General features: G+C 40.1%; 1 protein-coding gene across 4 annotated transcripts in view; it reads right to left on the reverse strand.

Annotated features, from left to right (window-relative positions):
- dst (dystonin) overlaps positions 1-19968 on the reverse strand; it is a 145473-nt gene that overhangs the window by 97163 nt on the left and 28342 nt on the right. For 3 of the 4 annotated variants that reach the window (XM_080449299.1, XM_080449298.1, XM_080449296.1), the window contains exon 1: positions 1790-2544. In XM_080449299.1, coding sequence (XP_080305425.1) covers positions 1790-2533 — 744 coding nt within the window. In that variant the 5' untranslated portion in view covers positions 2534-2544. Of the gene's footprint in view, positions 1-1789; positions 2545-8417; positions 8511-11405; positions 11484-16259; positions 16350-19968 lie in introns of those variants that run through there. The other variant, XM_080449297.1, reaches the window with a different exon arrangement.

The following is a 19968-nucleotide window of genomic DNA, read 5'->3' on the forward strand; positions in this document are numbered from 1 at the left end:
GATAGCCTTATGAAGGAGGGCCATCACAATATACACATGTAACATCCTACTGTGTGTCAATACAGAGAGGTAGTCCTTATAAGTCCTACCATTTTATTTGGTAAGGAAGCAGTCTGGCTTTAGAAACATTAAATACTGTACATACTGTACTGTAGCTGAGGCACAGAGGCACAGAAAAAAAAGTTACCAAATATAATAGAAGGCTACATTAATGACTATAACAAATTATTGTCTTGTTTTTCGCCTGTTTCACGACGAAATGCCGAAAATGCCAGACAACAGGCAGAGATGGCTAATGAATCACAAAGCACAGTTTATGTCATGTTCTTGTCTGAACAAAAGCTTCCAGCAACAAGCTGTTAACAGTTTTTGCAGAATATTCACGTTAACATCTATGGTGAGTCATATTAACTTTGAGAAATGTAAGCTGTTTATATATATTTTTTGACAAGTCAGTAGTTGGGGTGCATGCATTGCATCCCCAAGTATGGACTAGTGGAATACAATTCTACAAAGGGATGAGACTCCACCGGTTCCATGAGATGTTTTGTTGTTGGTGACACACTGAAACACCATGAACACAGTTTTAGACACCGCAACAAACATCTCCATGATGCCTGATCTATACTTGCCGTGTCTCGTACCTGAAAATAGACGATCTACAAGCTCACGATACGCCGCGTTGTGAGCTTGTAGTTCAGCTATTTTTTATGCGCGACACCAGCATGCAGCTAAGTATAAATTAGGCTTAAGGGTTCAACACAGTCTTAGACACTGCACCAAACATCTCCATAAGAGTTCAAAAGGGAGGTCTGGCAGCTGAGATGGCTCTGGCAGAGGTGCAGTTTACACCAGCTCCAAGATCTCCATGCTCATGCAAGAATCCATTATTCAACAACAGTTAAATCAACACAGACTGTCACTTTACATAACAACCCTTTCAGCATCTTGATAACGCATACCATAGAACCCTGGCCCAGCTGTCCACAAGCACCAACAAAAACCTTTCATCACCTACTTCCAACTTTCATTGGGAAGTCAAGCACTCTTAGAAATCTAAGACATCACAAACAAGATAATACAAGATAAACCTTTATCGATCCCCAGAGGGAAATTCAGCAGGTAGCAGCAACACCAACAATGTTCAAACACAGCAGAGACACAGGTATGGGTAAAAAAAAATGACTGTACAGTGACAGTCTATCAATATGTACCGCAATGGTCATTTTAAACCTGCACGGTTTAAAATGACAATCATTCAGGAGAAATAATACGCCTTGCTAGTAATCACGTTTTGGGTAATTTATTGATTGCTGAAAATTTCTAAATATAATAATAATAATACCATATCTATTTTTCCACAACAATATGGATTGCAGAAAATCAAGTTAGGGAGAGAATAGAGATTGAATTAAATATGCCCAAAAGATTTCCATTAGATTTTTGCTATGAATGAATTTTCGCCCATAGTTTGTATAGCGTAACACAGCTTAAACAGCTGTAATCTGACAATCTCTAGTGTTTGTGTTACTTGACTGAACAGAAGTATGTGTGGTTCTAGGGAACTTCATGGTGGTTAGCTAGTTGCTGACAGTATGGAAAGATTCTGCCAAAAATATATATAAATTGGTTTACCATCACCTGTACGTCAAAACAAAAAACACCAAAGCTAGGTAAGGTTCATGAAATCAAAACACACCACTTTAAGAAACTCTTCATCAGTTCATCACACTGTGACCTAGAACTTATTCAGCCTCATAATGGCTATAAATAACATTGCTTGGTTTACCTCGTGGGGGGCGGATAGACATTTGGCAGCGGCTTGGGGAGGTTCACTGTAATCAGAGGAGGTATGGGACCTCCTTCTCCCCCTCCTGTGGATTTGAGAGTTCCATATAATTTTACTGAGTGCCTCTTCACTTCCGGGGCTCTCGTATCCTTTTAGAGTTCGTAGCATGTGCTCCACTGCACCAAAGCTCACAGCTCTTCTTAACTGGCGTCGTAGCAGTTTCTTACCAAGCAGCCCATCCTTTGCCGTGAAACTCCGGGAGGTTGCGACCAGACCACGGAGCTTTCCCTCTGCAGTGGACCTGCTTCTATCACTGCTGGACTGGTGCACAGGAAACCTTCCAGGTCTGGATGCTAGCCTCTTACAGAGAGGTACAGCGCTGTGCTCCCTCGAAACAAGAACCGGCACCTCTCCGACGTAGACCCCTGTGCTTATACTGCTCAGCCTGGATCTAGTGACCATCTCTCCCTCTGATGTTCTCTCCATCCCTGGAATGGTCTCAGCTGTGCTCGTCCCTGGGCCATCATGAAGCTCAGGTAGTCTTTGGGGGTCCTCACTTTCAACAGTCACATTTTCTTGTCTCCTAAGTGATGCTGCAGCGTTAAACTCCCCCGATTTCCTCTTCTTCCTCTGGAAATAGCGCCGACCTCTCAGTTCTTTCGATTCAGGGCTGAGCGGAGCTTTTTTGGGATCGACATAGTATTCCTCTTTAGGCCCCCGCACACAGCCACACATGTTTCCCATGGCTGTCAGCAACGTACTCTCTTTCTCCCATGGACAGCGTTGACTTCCGTTGCCGTTTTCAGGCCAAGTGACCAGTGAGCCGAACTTGATCCGGAGCTCTCATGTCCCACCAAGCCATCCCCCCCCCCTCACAGCTGGCAAAGAACAGGCAGTGGAAGTCCCACATCGCAGCTGATAGCTCACTGTTCACGGAAGAGGGAGAGGGGGATGTGTCTCTTCCTGTCGTCTTTCAGAAAAACAGATATTTGTGATAGCTTTTCACAAGCTTCAATCTCTCTCTCGCTGTCTGTCTCTCTCTGTCTGTATTTGTCTCTCTGTCTGTATTTCTCTCTCTCTCTCTCCCCTTGTGGGTCCCTGCTCTGTCACGGGAATCCATTCTCTGACCTTTGAAACATTTCTCCGGCTTCGGCTAATCCGACACAAACACCATAAATGCTCACGGAGGTACAGCCTCCGCACGCCTCCAGCTCACAGCTGAGACAGAATGAGAACGTGAGACAGGCAGACCTGTTTGGCCTGGCTTGTCTCCCTCATCTGAAGTGTAAACATGAGTGCCTCATGCTCACGTCCTGGGGTTAAGTTTCAGTAAATATATCTGTCTATAAATGAGGGTATACAGTTATGTAGGGGGGGGCAAAGGGTGGATGACGCGACAAGATCTGACTGTGTCAGCCGGCTAAAGGCCGTCTATTATGCCACGAGAACAAATTGGCTCAGCAAGTTTTGAGTGTTCCAATAGGCTACACGACGCAGACAGACCCCCAGACTATCATAACGGATTTGAAAGGCAGGGTGACATGGGTCAACATGAGCAAATCCTCACTGGCTAACAGAGTGCTTTCACTTTGCCTATTAATCAGGGTGCCCACAAAAGCAGGGCCAGAGGCGGAGCTTAAAGTCCAATGGTTTAAACAAACACCATTATCCGGACTGGATCGCCACCATAGCGGTTCAGAAGAGGACAAATGCTTTGGCCAGGAAGTGATTCAACGTTTACAACCACGGCAACAATTATTAGATTACATCACTATGGATTTGTCATGCATAGCGTGGCACACGGTGGAATCTAAGAATGAGTTCATTCACAAATAACTAACCAACTTGTGTATGAAAGAGTCAATTCCAGTTACCCAGCTAAAAATAACTGTGCCACTACTGTATGCTGTTACAATATTTGGACACCAATGACATTTTCCTGAAGGTCAACGTCTCCTGACTGCAACTGCAGACCGCACACACTGCAGCACCATGAATTGTACTCCTCTAGTAGACAGAGTTATCTGAGAAATAAATATGAAAAACGCAGTTTAATAGTAGCCTTGGGTATTGATGCTGCTCAGCATCGGACAGGATTGCTCTGGGATATGACTCACTGACGCAATGGCTGTCAGTCAGAAGCAAAACCAATTATAGAACACACTGGAGAAAAGTCTGACCTGTCTGTAGTTCAATGTCAAGGTTGTGTGCTCAGGTTTCACCACTACGTGCTGACTTAACATAACCATTACATACATTCCATACCAAGGTAGAAGATGTGTAGTACTAGTGTAGCGTAGTAGTATTGACCATTCTAACATATACAGTTACCGTGTGACTACCATGAGCTGCCTGGCATTTCAGAATTAATTTTAATATTCAGAATTTGAATTATTACATCTCAGACCGCTTAACCCCCATTCACAACAGTGAACAGTGCACATTAACCAGAGATTCTCGGCCCTCTTGTCCTGACGAAAGACCAAGGCTTTCATTTTCAGGGTTCTGAGGCTCGGGAACAACTTCTTTGAGCAAAGCAGGCAAGCAAGCTCAGTGTCCTCTTTTAATTCAAACTTTAAAACATACTTTTATCGGAAGGCGTTACCCTTTAGTATCTCGCTATTGTATTTATGTTGTTGCCAATTTTAGCTTGGCTCTTTTGCAGTCACTCCTTATTGTTGATGGCACTGTTTGTCTTTCTCTCTATTGATGTATTTGATTGTATTTCTGTTTGTGTTTGTTAACAACAGAGGCAGTGGTCTGAAGTTGTGCATGTGTACCTACTTGGCCACAGGGGCAGCGCTCAGGTCATGTAAGTGTCATGTATACATGTAAGTGAAAACACATACAGTACATACTCGCATGCTAACACACACACACACACACACACACACAGACACAGACAGAAAGACAGACAGACAGACAGACAGACAGACAGACAGACAGACAGACAGACAGACAGACAGACACACGTTTGGCTTTTAGGGTTCGTAAACAAAAGGTGCACAGTGCAGATATGACAAATAACTTACAATTACAATTACAATTTAGACATTTAGCAGATTTGACAGTAAGCAAGGAAAACACAAGGTAATACATCAAATAATCTAACAACTTTACACTTATAGTGGAAATAGCCGGTCTACATGGTCAAGACACGTTTTGAGCTTTTCGGCTATTTCCAATGTTTTTGAAAATGTTTGAAAATATATCTCAAATAATTGCGATGATGTAATAATTGTGACAGGCCCTAAGGGTGACACTGTTTATGTCTCCATTATAATCCCATTACGAGCCAATAACAAGATGGAACAGAGTTTGATGGGTGAAGGTTACATTAGCTTGGATGATAATGATGATACATTTGCTGAAGCCAAATTGCCACTCCTTTACAATTTTTCAGCAGAGACATCTGAAGAACCCTGAAAACAGTGCTGGGTTCACACATGTCAACCTCCTGCCAGGAGGGCTGACAGACAGCGCAACGCCAACAGAAGAATGTAAGGATAGAATTAACAGCTTCTGCCTTCACTGCCCTGGCTGCTATCCTCACAAATCAAGAAGAAACAGGCCCATCGTCCCTGGATGAAATGCTCAAGGGCTTGCGTGAGACCGTCAGAAGCAGGTGTGGGGGGGGCTGCAATATCACCCAAGCTACCTGTCAGATGTAATTGATATAAGCTTTCTTTAACCTTTTCAGTTATTCATTCCTCAATGCCGTTTTCCATTGATTACATAATATTCCTATTTGACCTCACTTTAATGCTCTAGACCACTGTTTCCTAAACAGTGGGTCGGGACCCATTTGTGGGTCGCGGATCCATTTTCGTGGGTCACGAATGAATACCCCTTTATTTTTTGTTTCCTACATTTTGTCGTTAATAATTATTGTTTAAAAATATTTTCTGAAGATTTCCACCAAAAAAAATCACAAATGTTCATGACTTGAAAACAAATTCAAAAATGTTTCAAAACGCATTTCATGAATAGAATAAAATATAATCAAAGACATTCCCTAAATTCGCAAACAAATGTTTAAGAAGTAGTGAAAATAGCAGATCTGCAAGCTCGCAACGTGGCGCGACGTGCCATATCTGCTATTTTCACTAGTTTGGGTCCCGGGCAAATGTCTAAATTCTCTTTTGGGTCTTGACTCTTGAGCTAAAAAGTTTGGGAAGCACTGATCTAGACCTCTCAGACTCAACTCAACTCAGCTTCAACTTTATTGACACATTAAAGGTTTGCAGGTAAGGAAAACGCGGCTGAAATTCTTTGTTATACAAGCTCCCACCATCATTTGCACAGTTTTCAAGAAAGGGGAAAATAAAGAAAACAAGGAAAACGGATCAGAAAACAGCGCAAGGGTGAAAGGCCCGAGCCAGTCTGAAAGGCCCGAGCTAGCTGCTGCAAACATTCCTGTCACACACAGTGCTGCTGCCAGTCAGCTAAAGCCTGCCAAAGATATTAATAATCCACTGAAAAAGACTGTGAGAAAGTAAGTGAGTAAGCAAGTGAGTAAGTAAGTGTGTGTGTGTGTGTGTGTGTGTGTGTGTGTGTGTGTGTGTGTGTGTGCGCGTGTGCGTGTGCGTGTGCGTGTGCGTATGCGTGTGTGTGTGTGTGTGTGTGTGTGTGTGTGTGTGTGTGTGTGTGGGGTCAGAGAACGAGAGAGAGAGAGAGAGAGAGAGAGAGAGAGAGAGAGAGAGAGAGAGAGAGAGAGAGAAATAGAGACACTTCAAAGTCCAAGGCTACTGGATATTAGACAATGATTGGATATTATTTGATATTGTGTAGTTATTATATGCTGTTGCATGGACAGTTAATAGATTCTACTGGATGCAGTGCACCTGGATCCTTTTCCAAACAACAAGCTAGGAGAATGGATGGACAGACAAACAGACAAACAGAGAGACAGACAGACAGACAGACAGACAGACAGACAGACAGACAGACAGACAGACAGACAGACAGACAGACAGACAGACAGACAGACAGACAGACAGACAGACAGACAGACAGACAGACAGACAGAATCCTGTCTCTGCACAGCTGCCCCTCACTAGGGCTGTAACTGCATTTTTGCATTGAACATTGGAACATAAATAAAAATTACATTTAAGTTTTTTCTGTCTAAAACAGGCCATATTTAATAATGTTATACTTTGAATATTTTACATATTTTTGGAAATTTTTAGAAATGTATGAACATATTTCAACAGATGGATTCATACAGATGAATGGAAACAATTCTGACGATTATGCAAAAATAATTGCAGTTATCTCAAATAATTGCCACCCAGGGCGAGCTTAGTCTTCAATCCTACAGAGATACAGTAGTAGACATACTGTAAGCCTAGCCAACAGCTAACTGTAAACATACCTCAGATGAAAGCTACATTTTGATTTATGCAGGTTCACAACATTTAATACGTGTCACTCTGATCATGCAGCCAATCTGTTAACCACATTAACCCTGGCGTCCCTATTTTGGGCACGTCATTAAGACGAAGGTTTAAAAAATGTTCAAAATGTTCCCCCCAAAGAAGAAGAAAAAAACAATCCTGTATAAAATTGTTCTTAAGTGGTTGAAATGCATTTTTCTTGTTCTACTACAAATAACCAGTCCAATATTGTCTACATACCCGTTGTGTTTACCATAACAAACAGTAATGAAAGCATGGACAAACCTGTTCTGCAGATAAAAGTCTTGGGTTTGTAGACTACTGTATGGTGAACCACTGACTCATGTATGGTTGAGCACAAGCGTGTGACTATTAACCACTTCTTTTCTGCTTTCTCCGGTTACAAAAACCAAAGGTTAACTGTCACCAAAAATGTGACCTCATGAAATTTGAATTCTATTCAACCTACTTTGGACAACCACAAGACCATCGGGGAAGAGTTCCCTCCATGCACTTTATTATAATCTATATCTCCATTGAGTAGAATATTAACACTATTTAGCTTGATGCAATGCTAGGCTGCTTTGACACCTTGTGGTCAAAAGGGGACATGCCCTTTTTTTTGGAAGTTAACAAGACTCCATTGATTCGGTCTCCCCACACAGCAATATGTAAGTTATTCCCAAAACACTGTAAACATGAATATATAAATACAATTAATACCTGCTTAAAGTCAAACTCATAATGTAAAAAAATATATATTTGAAAACATGTTGCAGATCACAAGGGGGAATTACGGTGTGTGTGTCAAAAACAGACACAAATAAAACATCATAAAGGATTTATGAAATAATGTCTTACTCATTTCTTTGTTAACCATATTAACCCTGGTGTCCCTAATTTGGGCATTACCCTGGTGTCCCCGATTTGGGCATTTGTTTTAGAAATGTAAAATCTTTGTTACACGTTTTCAAAAATAGTGAAAATAGCAGATCTACAAGCTCACAACGCGCTGCAGTGCTACACATTGTGAGCGTGTCGATCAACTATTTTGGCTATTTGTCGTACAACGAAGTATGCAGGGCTTAAGTGGTTAATAATGACGGATTAATTGATTCAGATAATTCATTAATTCTTTCACAATTAACAACGCATTACTTGAATAACCAAAGGCATAGTATACACATGAGAATAGACTTTGTGAGAATGGTCCTGATAGAAGTTCTGACCTGAAAGTGCAGAATTATGGTCCAGATCAATCCCAGGGTCAACTTGGGGTTACCGTCTGTGATGTCATCATTCCTGATATTTACAAGTTTGACCTGAAGACCAAGAAAAAATAATTTAAAAAAAGATCAATCAATTAATACGTTCAAACACATACCTCTATACTCTCAACACGTTGTTTTATCAACAGTAAATTAATTTATTAATATAATATAGATAGGTATCACTTGTTCAGTTACTAGCCAGAAGCAACCGCAATAACAAGATTTTGATGAGAGATTTTCAGTTGCTCTGGGTCTGATGTATTTGATATGAACTAACAACTACCACAAGGTGGCACTATAGGCATAATAATGGGCATGTCAAGGACCCTGTTCTGCTAATAACAAACTGCATTCAGTTGTCTGGAATATTGTCTCGATCTAGCTTAAATTATAGTGCTTATTACAAATTATGCACACCAAAGCTGTTTTACAATCATACTATATCATCTATTAGTACCGGGTTATATCCTGAGAGATAGAGCATATTAGTGTAATACCTTCACATAACGAAACAGAGGAGAAAGTCAGAATACATACTGTAGCTTATAGCCCACATATTTAAAAAATGTAGCTGGAAATTAGGAGCAAATTATTTAGTCTTTCCCATGTCAGCCTGAGACTAATTAATTTAGTAATTAGTAATGAACACTTTGCATCACTTTGGGGGATATAACTAAACTAAAACAGGTAAGATATTCATTTTGTACTTGTATGAATATGGATGAGGTGTGAATATATCTACTATGCAGTTAAAATAGAATATAGACAATAGAATAATTGATTCAAGTCTGAATCTATGAGCCCTTTGTCTCAAGCCTTGAGCTTCTTGCATCATCACTGGCAATAGTTCAGCCATGCCGTGTTCTTCGTCACATCCTAACTGGGTGGAGAATGGACTGCATCAATGCTTTTGTAATGCCATCATTGGGATTTGGGACCAGGGATGCTTATTGATTTATTATGAAGCCGTTATTACCATTCAGCATGAGGCAATGGCTAGATCATTTTCAATTTCAAAGAAAGAGAATGGTGTCAGTGCAGCTATTGGGTGGATATGGAATCATCATTAGCAGTGAAGTCACTGAATGAATCAACTGTTTAAAGTACATGTGAAACATAAGATGAAGCAGAGTTACGGTCCTGAGGTCATTGTGTGCTCGATTGGGCTCTGGTATCTTGCAATTAACCCATTAAGACCTGAGGCCGATTCTACAAATGTCTTCTAAATCCAGTTTTCTGAAAAACTTATGTTTCTATATCAGGGACCCCCAGAAGCAAAGAATTTAGTTAAAAATATTTTTGAAAATAGCAGATCTACAAACTCGTATATTTATATATATGTATATATATTTGGAACTGCCAATTTAATTTCTAAGGCTAACCCTAGAAGGAAATCTAAGCTTTTTTAATGTGAGATATGTGACGTACATTATTAGTCTATAGGCCTAACTGTGCTTACTGTGTATTATTTGTATTATCTGTGTTACTTTTAGATGTTTGCCTGATCAGTGTTTATGAAAGTTGAAAATGGAACAGTGTCAGCCCATATGCGCTGGGCCTCACTTAAAGGAATATCAATATCATCATGAATGATGAGCAGGCAGGTTTTTACTTGAATACACAGTTCACACCACGCCCAAATTCAAGTCAAGCACGTCCAATACATTTTCTCTGTATATAGGAAGATATGACTCGCAAACGTCATTAAATACTCTAAACCCATTTTGTTCCTAGCACAGATAATGTTACAACGGTTCAAGTCTTCATCAGAACCTAGAAGTCTTGAACAGGGGTTGGATCATTTAATAAAGTTAAACAGTCATATCTTCATATTTATGTTGGTTACTTTTGTCTCTGCTCCTTAAAAAACAAATTGGTGTGCACACATGTTTTGGACCCTATCAATACAACACTGCCCTCATCTGTGCAACCCTGCACAAACTCATTGTACTAAATACTAAATGATAAATGTCCTCATGTGTATAAAAGTGCAGTAAACACAGGCTAATGTGGATCTTGCCGTCCAGGTTCTCTCAGCTGCTAAAAACTATTTATAGTGACCAATTTGCCTGAATTGTCTGTTGCAGCACCCTCAGTCACTTCTTGGGGAAAAAACCTAACTTAACTCTGATAAAAGCATTTTCCTTCTGTAATATATTGATTCAATTTGGTTACCGTATGTTTCTCCAACAGGTATGACACAGCTACTTTTAGACCCAATAAAGGTGGCCTATCCATTGACATACTTCTTTGTGTAGCAGAATTAGGAGTGTGCAGCTACACGTTCAATGTGTGTGTTACAGACACTGTTAGCTGGCAACAGTTAAATCCAGTTTAGCATATTCCCTGGCAACTTTCAAGTGGGCATGTTTGGCCATGCTGGACAACTAAACACCACAGTCAGTTTTGTCATGGTGTGGAGTATTACATAGCATGTGAAATAAGTGTTCTGCGCCTCTACAGCACAGAACATAGAAAATTACCAGTGTCCCTTTAACCATTGGTCAACATGTTTTAAATGCAGTGTATACTTTTGTTTTCTCTCATTCAAACACCAAACTGCTGGTCTAACATTGTGGGCCAAAGGGTAAAAGATCTGATACTTTTTGCTTATTTATGTAATTTCATAGTGGCTATACACGAATCCACGGAGCGCTGCCCTGCGCGCAGCCATTGCTGCGGTGTCAATGCTCCGCGGACGCGACACCGCAGCAATGGCCGCCTACAGGCAGCTACAGGCAGCGCGTCTGCGGATTCGTCTATACTGTCAGGCACCAGTGCACCACACAATCTTAATCCTTAAAGTATAAAAACTAGTCCCCAAAGGTGCTGAAATGTTAGCCAGATGATTCATATATCTTATTAGCTAAGTCCAGTATTGCACACTGTGATGACTCATAACACTATCCAACAATGATGAGTTCAGTAGAGTATAATGGTTTTTACCTGCCGCCTCTTTAAATAGTCCAGTGCTATTTGTACATTCTGGAGTCTGTGGAACCGCATCCTTCCCTTTTCCCGAGGCTGTAAATGTAAAAGAGGAAAGAGGGGTCATGTAATTGCAGGCTCTCACCATTAATGGACGAATGCCAAAAATTTCATTAGTATTATGAGTACACAGGACATGCTGCCACGTTCTTACCCACTGATCTGCTAGGGTAAAGACAACAAAGGGAAGAAGCACAGAACAAATTCTATCGAAAACAAGAGCAGCCATTTTCTACAAATAGGGCTGCAACAGTTAATCAAACTTGATCGATTACAGAGAATAATTGATTTAATTAAACTGATCGATAATCAATTTTGAGGACACAAGGCATCGCAAAGCGACACTTTGTGAGCTTGTAGCTATTTTCACTATTTGTTGTACGATGAAGCATATAGGGCTAGGTGATATCTAATGTTCAATACACAGACTGTTCAGTACACACAATGCACAGACTTAAAATGCATTCTATGTTGTTTGTAAATGTATTTACAATTAATATTGTAGCATAAATTGACTCAATTTAATCAATTAGAATTTCTTTGCGTCCATTCGTTGATAAATAAAATATATTACAATTATTTTAAAATAATTGCTTTTCGAATCGATAGAATAATCACTAAGAAAATAATCAACAGTTGCAGCCCTACCTACAAGCGATTTAATAATAATCCATGTCTACTGTGCATACGCTGCTCAGAACATTTTTCACCATTCTTAGGTCAGAGAAATTGTATGTGCAAATATGAAAACAAACAGAGTGACCATGCTTGATAAAACCAACTCCAATATGCACTAACTGATAAAGGGACAATTAAAAGACAACAATAATATCTTTCAGTTATCTGTGATGTAAACACTGAAGTTCAATCTTTTTTAGCACAATGGCAGAGTGGCATTATCTGAGCAAGTAGCCAACAGCTAGGGACTGGTGCACGTGGGCAATGATGGGCCACAGCGTGAGGTAATGAGATGGAAAACGCATTACAAGCCAGCGCCCCATGGGCAGCAGAAACTCCTGCCTTCAGTAACTCCTCTCAGCTTGACAAGACAGGCTGCCTAAGGAATCCCATTCAACTCCACAGCAGAGCAGCAACATTCAGTAAAACCTACTCTCCTTACATACAGCACGGCTCTTTCATCATGAAAGCTACTTTTACTTTACAGCAGATGTCCCGTAAGCAGAAGATGAAAAATGTCCTGATATTCGTAGGGTTGCAATGATGTGCTTGTATGGCTCAATGATCGGCGAAGCTATTGAAAATGTACATAAAGACCCAAGCTGTGTAGCTGCATTCCTTGGAATCACAAACATTATACATTTTGATCTAGCATTCAATGGCCAACAAAGTCTGACACGATACCTCTTATACAATGCTTCCTTTTTGTACGATAGTCTCAATAAGATCATTTGAACCTGCCTGGGTCTTTAGATAATGTGCACATTTCTATAGCATCATCAATATCATCTGGCAACTCTAAGCAATGCATTTTAACCTTATTTCATGTTCAACACATCACAGCATTGCACAGAAAATGTAATCTAATCTAAAAAAAAAAATGTAATCTTATAGCCATATAATAGCAAATGATCCTAATAACAACTTTACAGTAGACACTATGTTGAGATTGTTGCTCCACTCCTGTTAATGACCACAGAACGCACTGCGTTAGTTTTGTTACAAGGGGGTGGATGGCAGAGGCCACACCTACCCCCTTATCATCATCATCATCATCCCATTGGTCTCCATGCCGCTCTACTGCACATGCTGCCGACGCACTCACCAACCGCAATGTCTTCAGAAAATCACGCTCCCTTGGCTTACCGAAGAAAGGGTGAATACACAGAGAAGAAAGAAAGAAAATGGACACAGGGTAAACGCAAATCAAAGGAAGACACAGAAAGAACATGAGCAGGAAAACAAAAAAATAAATGATTAAAGACAGGGGAAACAGAACAGGAGGAAACGAGAAGGAGCCAGGTGAAAACCAAAAGAGAGCTGCTTTGTGGATGGAACTTTGCTTCACTGGTGTTGGGTTAGTATCAGAATTGCTGAAGTCATGCAAAAGTTGCAGCGCTAAGATATACAGTGTAGTATAGAACATGATGTCAACAACACTATGTGGCAGTGCATCAACACCTTCTGATTCAAAATGAAAACATGACGGTGACCATTCAAATCTCCAATTCTGAATTTGAGATTTTTGTTGTACAGGCAGATCGCCAAATCACATAAGGATACCTTAGCAGAGTATGGATTAGATTATTGACCTATAGAACGTCAACAAGAGCATTATGTTGATGTCCTATTGGTTCTCAAAGTCCTGGGGTACCAGGGGGTCCCCAGCACAATTTGTAAATATGGCATCACAATCATTTTAACCACTTTAACCATATTTTATACTTTGGCTATTAAAAAATAGCAGCTTTATAAGCTCATAGCGTGGCACCGAGTGCCGCACTATGAGCTTGTATATCTGCTATTTAAAAAAAATCCCTGGCACAAATTTTTCTGAGCCAAATACATATAATTTTGGGGGTCCTTGACATGAAAAAGTTTGATAACCACTGCTATAGGGCAACAATCAAATCCATACTCTGCCACGGTATCCTTATGTGGTCTCATATTCTTATCAACAGAGCAGGGAAACTAATGGGTATCCACACTCCATCGCCTGCCTCTGCAGGACATATTTGAGGGAATGGTGGTTAGACAGACTCAAAATATTGTGGCTGACACAAAACCACATTTTCATAAAAGCTATGAGCTGAAGCAATCAGGATGAAGGTGCAGACAGACTGACTGACAACCTGTAAACTTAACAGATATAGTTTCCCATTGTTGATCAAGTTACTGAATAACGGGAAGTACAGGAGTTAACTTGGGGCATTATGTAAATGCAGCATTTAAAGGAGCAATATAAATGTGATCTACATGCATTTCTGTATTAATGTGGCTATGTTAGACAACTTGTGGAATGCTTTTCACTTTGTTTGGTATAAGCTGTACGTAGATAATCATTTATTGTAGTATTTACCTCGTTTATTGACCGGAGTTCAATAAAAACCTGTAAGTTGCTCTGGATAAGAGTGGCTGCTAAATGACCAAATTGTAATTGTAATTGCAATAGATTAGTTATGTGTTTATGGTGTAATTAGGATGTGTGCCAACAGTACCTTGTGTGTTGTTTAATGTAGCAAGCCTGAATGGTATCTGACAGCAACCCTTAATGGTCCAGGACAAATGTCTCTACGGAGACTATTGAACCACTCTAACCAAACAAAGGTCAGAAATAGCACTGTGTATACACTACCGATGTAACACCATTGACACCGTCTTCCTTTAGGCTCATTTTGGGTCACAGGTTTGATTGGGCTATATTGGATTTCATGCGCGTTGCCTTTGTTCTTTTTCAACCTTCTACTCTGAGACGATCTGTATTAACAACAAAATGTTTTGCTTTACGAAGTTAGATTCTTATGAAGGAGACTGCCTAACAGGTAATACGTTTATCTTTAGTTTTAACTTACAGTTAAAGGCTAAAGAGACAGCTGTGAGAGAACAAGCTGAGATCAGCGGTTGTACAGATACGTAATATACGTATGCTAATAAATGGCCGTGAATAACTTTCTTCTTCCGCAAATCGTCTCTTGGACGGCCTCCCCTACTTTAGACAAAAGTATTATTTATACTTATTGATGAATATATTTTTGAATGTCCCAGCAACAATTATCATACAGTATAACCAGCAAAAGTTATATTTGGGTCATTATGCTGATAGACCATAATGTACACCATTGCTCAAATTTAACTGTATGGAAAGAACAGAAAGATCAGATAGTGGGGTAGAGTATCATGATGAGCTAAATAGCAGAGATCTGCCATGAACAATTCTGTCAACCGCTGCTCAATTAATGGCACAAATCGACTTCTATCTGAGACAAATAGGTCACCGGTTCTAGCAGCATGATATTATAATAATGATGACAATAATAGAATTGTACACTAATCTAGCTGAATGTCTATCTACATGAATGTAACCTTTTACTTTTCAGCTGACAATCTAATCTTGGTGATGAGAGTATATTAACAGGGTTTTCATGCAGTCTTGTACAGTAGCATGATACAACATTTAGCATCCTGTTCCTTATTCAAAGGTTTTCCTGAATAGTTAGCAAGTTAAATAAACTGGGTAAGCCAGTTACATTTGGTTGGGAACTTATTCCAGGTGTTTGATTTTTGTAGAAATGATCACCAGCACTCCTATTGTGAAAGTCCTATTGTATTTCATGACCCAGCACCATGTTTCGGCTCGCTGAAGCCTCCCTCGGCGTGATAATTATCATGTATTATTATCACGCTGAGGAAAGGCTCCGACTGAAACGTCCACTTCTCCCTTCTCCCCTCTAAATGGAGCGGCAGTAGGGAGAATATTAATTATGCATAAGTGTGACAGATTAAAGCCATCTGAACATCCTTCCCAGAGCCCTCCATGGTGTCTTAAAAAGTGGAGTGAGTCACTAATTGAATAGATGCCTGCTGTTGCTCTGTAGAGCTGTGATCTAAGAGTACAAATTCCTATGTTTATTTTGACCTTTTGAGAGAAATCTCTATGGAAGTTGCTTAACCACATTAGCCCTGATGTCTGTATTTTTTATCAAAATGTCTGGTCAAAATGCATGTAAAAAGAAAAAAGCAGATCTACAAGTTTAAACCATGTCGCAGCGCGATGTGTTGTGAGCTTGTAGATCGTCTATGTTTGAATCAGGCAATGGGAAATGACATAGAATCTAAATTAGCATCTCAACTCACCAGTGAGTCCCCAGACAAGACCTCCAGCAATGAGATCAAGTTATGTCCATCTCGTAAATCTTCATACAGGTCATTTATATGTTTTCGTACCTAAGGATGAAACAGAGTAAAGAACAGATGATTAGAGCCCAACCGATGCTAGAGTTTCTGTGTAGGATCTGCTGCTGATCCCAATTTTGGACAGTCCTAGACCACGATTACTGATGTTTTGACTGATATTTTGTCAAAACGTTACAAATGTTTTAATCAATAAAAGAAATTGATTTGATTAAAGTTTCTGTTGAAGAACATTTTGCAAATAAGCAAACAAAAAATAAAATACAAATAAATACAAATACCTTTTTGATAGATAAAATAATGTTAATTACTATATGAAAAAACTTGAATTATAATGAACACGCAAACAAATAAATATATAATACATACATGAACTCAACAACATTTTATTTAACCACTTTATCCCTATTGTGAGGCTTATAGACCTGCCATTTGTGAAACTTTTGCCGATACAGATCAACTCATCAAAATAGTCAAATAATGTCGCTCTGGACAAAGAACAGATAATCCAAGTTCTAAAACCATGCACTGTACATGATGTCGTACATGTGCTGCTTACTTATTTTATTACTTTTTATTCTAATGATGTCATCATCTTTATACTATGTACGGTTAAATGGAAGGATTTGTAGAGATCCCAGAGGGGATCCAGGGGTGGCTTGCTCAGAGTGAGCACATGGGGGAGCAGTTGGCTTAAACCCTGCATACCCGTGTGTCGCTGACCCCCAGTGCCCTGGTCCCCCAGGGCTCTTTGGCTTCTTTACCAAAATGAGGCAATCTAGAAGCTCACAAGCTTGTAGATCTGCAATGTTTGCCCCAGAATAGGGACGCTAGGGCTTAAGTGGTTAAGTGTCTTGCTCAGGGGTACTTAACCCATTAAGGCATGAGGTTCCGATTCTACAAAATGTCTTCTAAATCCTAACAGTTTTCCGAAAAACTTATGTTGCTATATCAGTGGTTCTCAAACTTTTGCATGTCAAGGACCTCCAAAATTATATATATTTGGCCGCGGACCCCCATCTGAAAATATTTTGTTCCAGGGACCCCTCAGAAGCAAAGATTGGAGTTTAAAATGTTTGCTTTAAAAATATGTATATTCAAAGATTCGCAAAAATGTAATGTTCACGATTTTTCGAAAATAGCAGATCTACAAGCTCATAGTGCGGCCAGTGTAGGTCAGTGAAATTCATGAAAACGCAGCCAAGAACCATTTCTTCACTCAGAAATACTGCTGAGTTTTCAAGGTACTAAGGTTGTTTACACATCTAGTCTTACTAATACATTTAAAAAAAAAAAAAATTATTTTTGGCACTTTTATGCTTCATCTCAGATAGGACAGAGTTAAGCCTGATTAATAGCAGATATAAAAACAAACAACAAAAAAGCTCACAACGCAACACGTTGTGAGCTTGTAGATTGTCTATTTTCCATGAGGTCATTTCCACGAGGTCAAGTTGGCATGGCAGTTCACTGGCACATAACTAAATATAAATCAAGCTTTAGACGAGAGATACGCGAGACAAGACAGGGGCCGGACCCAAACCCGGGTCCCTGCAGCGCACAAGAAGCACACTGTCGGTATGCCACCCGGCTGAGCCACCAGGCAGCGCCAGTTTACACACTGGAACAGACCTTTATAGGAATGTACGGTATATCAAAACAAAGCATCACAACCAAGACAGAATTCAAAATATTCAAGTTACACTAAAGCTTGTTGTGACACAATGTAGTGACTACATATTCCTCCTTGCAAATACTATCATGGGGCAGTAGGGGTGAATTGCCATTCTGTTTGTGTACTTGTTTTTCCTTGTTTTCTCCTGCTTTCATTTAGTTGAAGAAGGTAGGTTTGGTTATAGTCTTTTTGTTCCTTAGAGCGGGCTTTGGGAAAGGATTTAGCAGAGAGTTTTGTTTGTTTGTTGTGTTGGCCTGGATTCACCCTGACGTCAAGCTCACTTCATGTCATAGCAATAAATCTCACTTTGTAATCAAACCTTCTTGTTTCATGTTGCACTCTTTTACCCCTAGACTAAGGGCGTAACAAGGTGTAAGCGTTAAAAAGTTGTACAGCTGATTCAGTTTCAAGTCAACAACAACTCAATTATTTTGCCCCAACCCCTCTCTTAGCGGATTCATAACTCAACCTTTAGTATTTCAAGTCGCTTCCCTCTGTCATGGAGGATGGACAGACAGGCACACACACACACACACACACACATAAACCCACAGTCAGCTTGTGTTGAGGTTTCAGGCTATGCCCAACCTGTTTCAGAAAACCTGAAAGGCTGGGACCTGTCATCTGTTATAACATGCATGTAAAGACAGAGGAAACACATTCTATTCTATCTAAGTACTCATGCTATGACAACTGAATTTCCCTTGCGGGATCAATAAAGGTCTATCTATTTATTTATCTATTAATGGGGCTGGTGACAAATGGGCAACAGATAATACACAGTAAAATCCTGTGTTATGAAAGTGTACAAATCGAACGAAATGGACCCGTAACACTGAGGACTTTACTGGTGTAAATTGTTGGGTATTCAGATTACTATGTAGGGCTTTTCACCCCCAAATGAAAGTATTAAGCCTAATTTATGGTTTGTCGTACAACCGTGTCGCCAAAAATAAAAACCATTGAATTTTCAGTTGTGCGAGCTACATGGTCATATGAAAAGACTTTATGCAGGCATCTGGGGTAAACATCTGGGGTAAAGCTCCGGCCCATTACTGCGGAGAGGAGACATGGGGTTCGAATCCTTCACAGCGCCTCCAACTTGGCCGGGCGCTACAATAAAAACTGAGTTTGTGCGTGGGTAGCTGGTTGGGGTGGGCGATGTCTGTCGCCGCTCTAGCGACTCCAATAGGTTGGTAGTGGGAAGTGGGAAGGATAGCGAGTTTGTTACGTCTTCCCGGTGAAACTCCTCACTCACTGTCAGGTGAAAAGAAGCGGCTAGTGATGTCACATTATGTATCAGAGGAGACACCGCCCCTGCACCCCAAGACCTAACAGGGGTCAACAGTGACAGGGTCTAATGTTTAAGGCTTAAACGACAATGCATAAAGTATAAATCACTTTGAATAATGCTGTGAGCATATGGTTTGTAACACCTTATCTCTAAGCACTTCAGACAGGCTCTTAACACCTCTCGTCCGAGGCTCCTTCCTCCCAGAAGGCCTTTCAAATTACAAAGTACATTTTGCATTGCTGTATTGGAATTTAGAACATAGGGCCTAATCAGAAATGTTGCAAATTTAAAAGAAAATTGTTAACATAGCAGATCTATAAGCTCACAATGCGGCTGGCTATTTAAAAAATATTTGAAATAGGGCTTAAGTGGTTAATTCATAATATGTTTTTTATAAGTTTGGGTCCCCGAGAGTCCCTTCCTAGAAATGTGTGGAGTCAAAACATACATTTGAAGAATAGAAATTTCACTTTCTATGTAGCGAAGTGAAAGTCATGTGCTTGCAAAAACAAAAACAACAACAACCAAATGCTCCAAAAATGTACTTAGGTAAAGTACTGTGAATGTACTTAGTTACTGTCCACCACTGCTGCCTACTGACCTGCTTTTCCACATGACTCTCAGTACTATAATCCTAGCTAACAGGCACAGCTGTGGAACCAAAATAGCCCTGCAGCCATCGC

The sequence above is a fragment of the Gymnoscopelus braueri genome, assembly GCF_963280865.1.
Source record: "Gymnoscopelus braueri genome assembly, chromosome: 14".
Taxonomy (NCBI): domain Eukaryota; kingdom Metazoa; phylum Chordata; class Actinopteri; order Myctophiformes; family Myctophidae; genus Gymnoscopelus; species Gymnoscopelus braueri.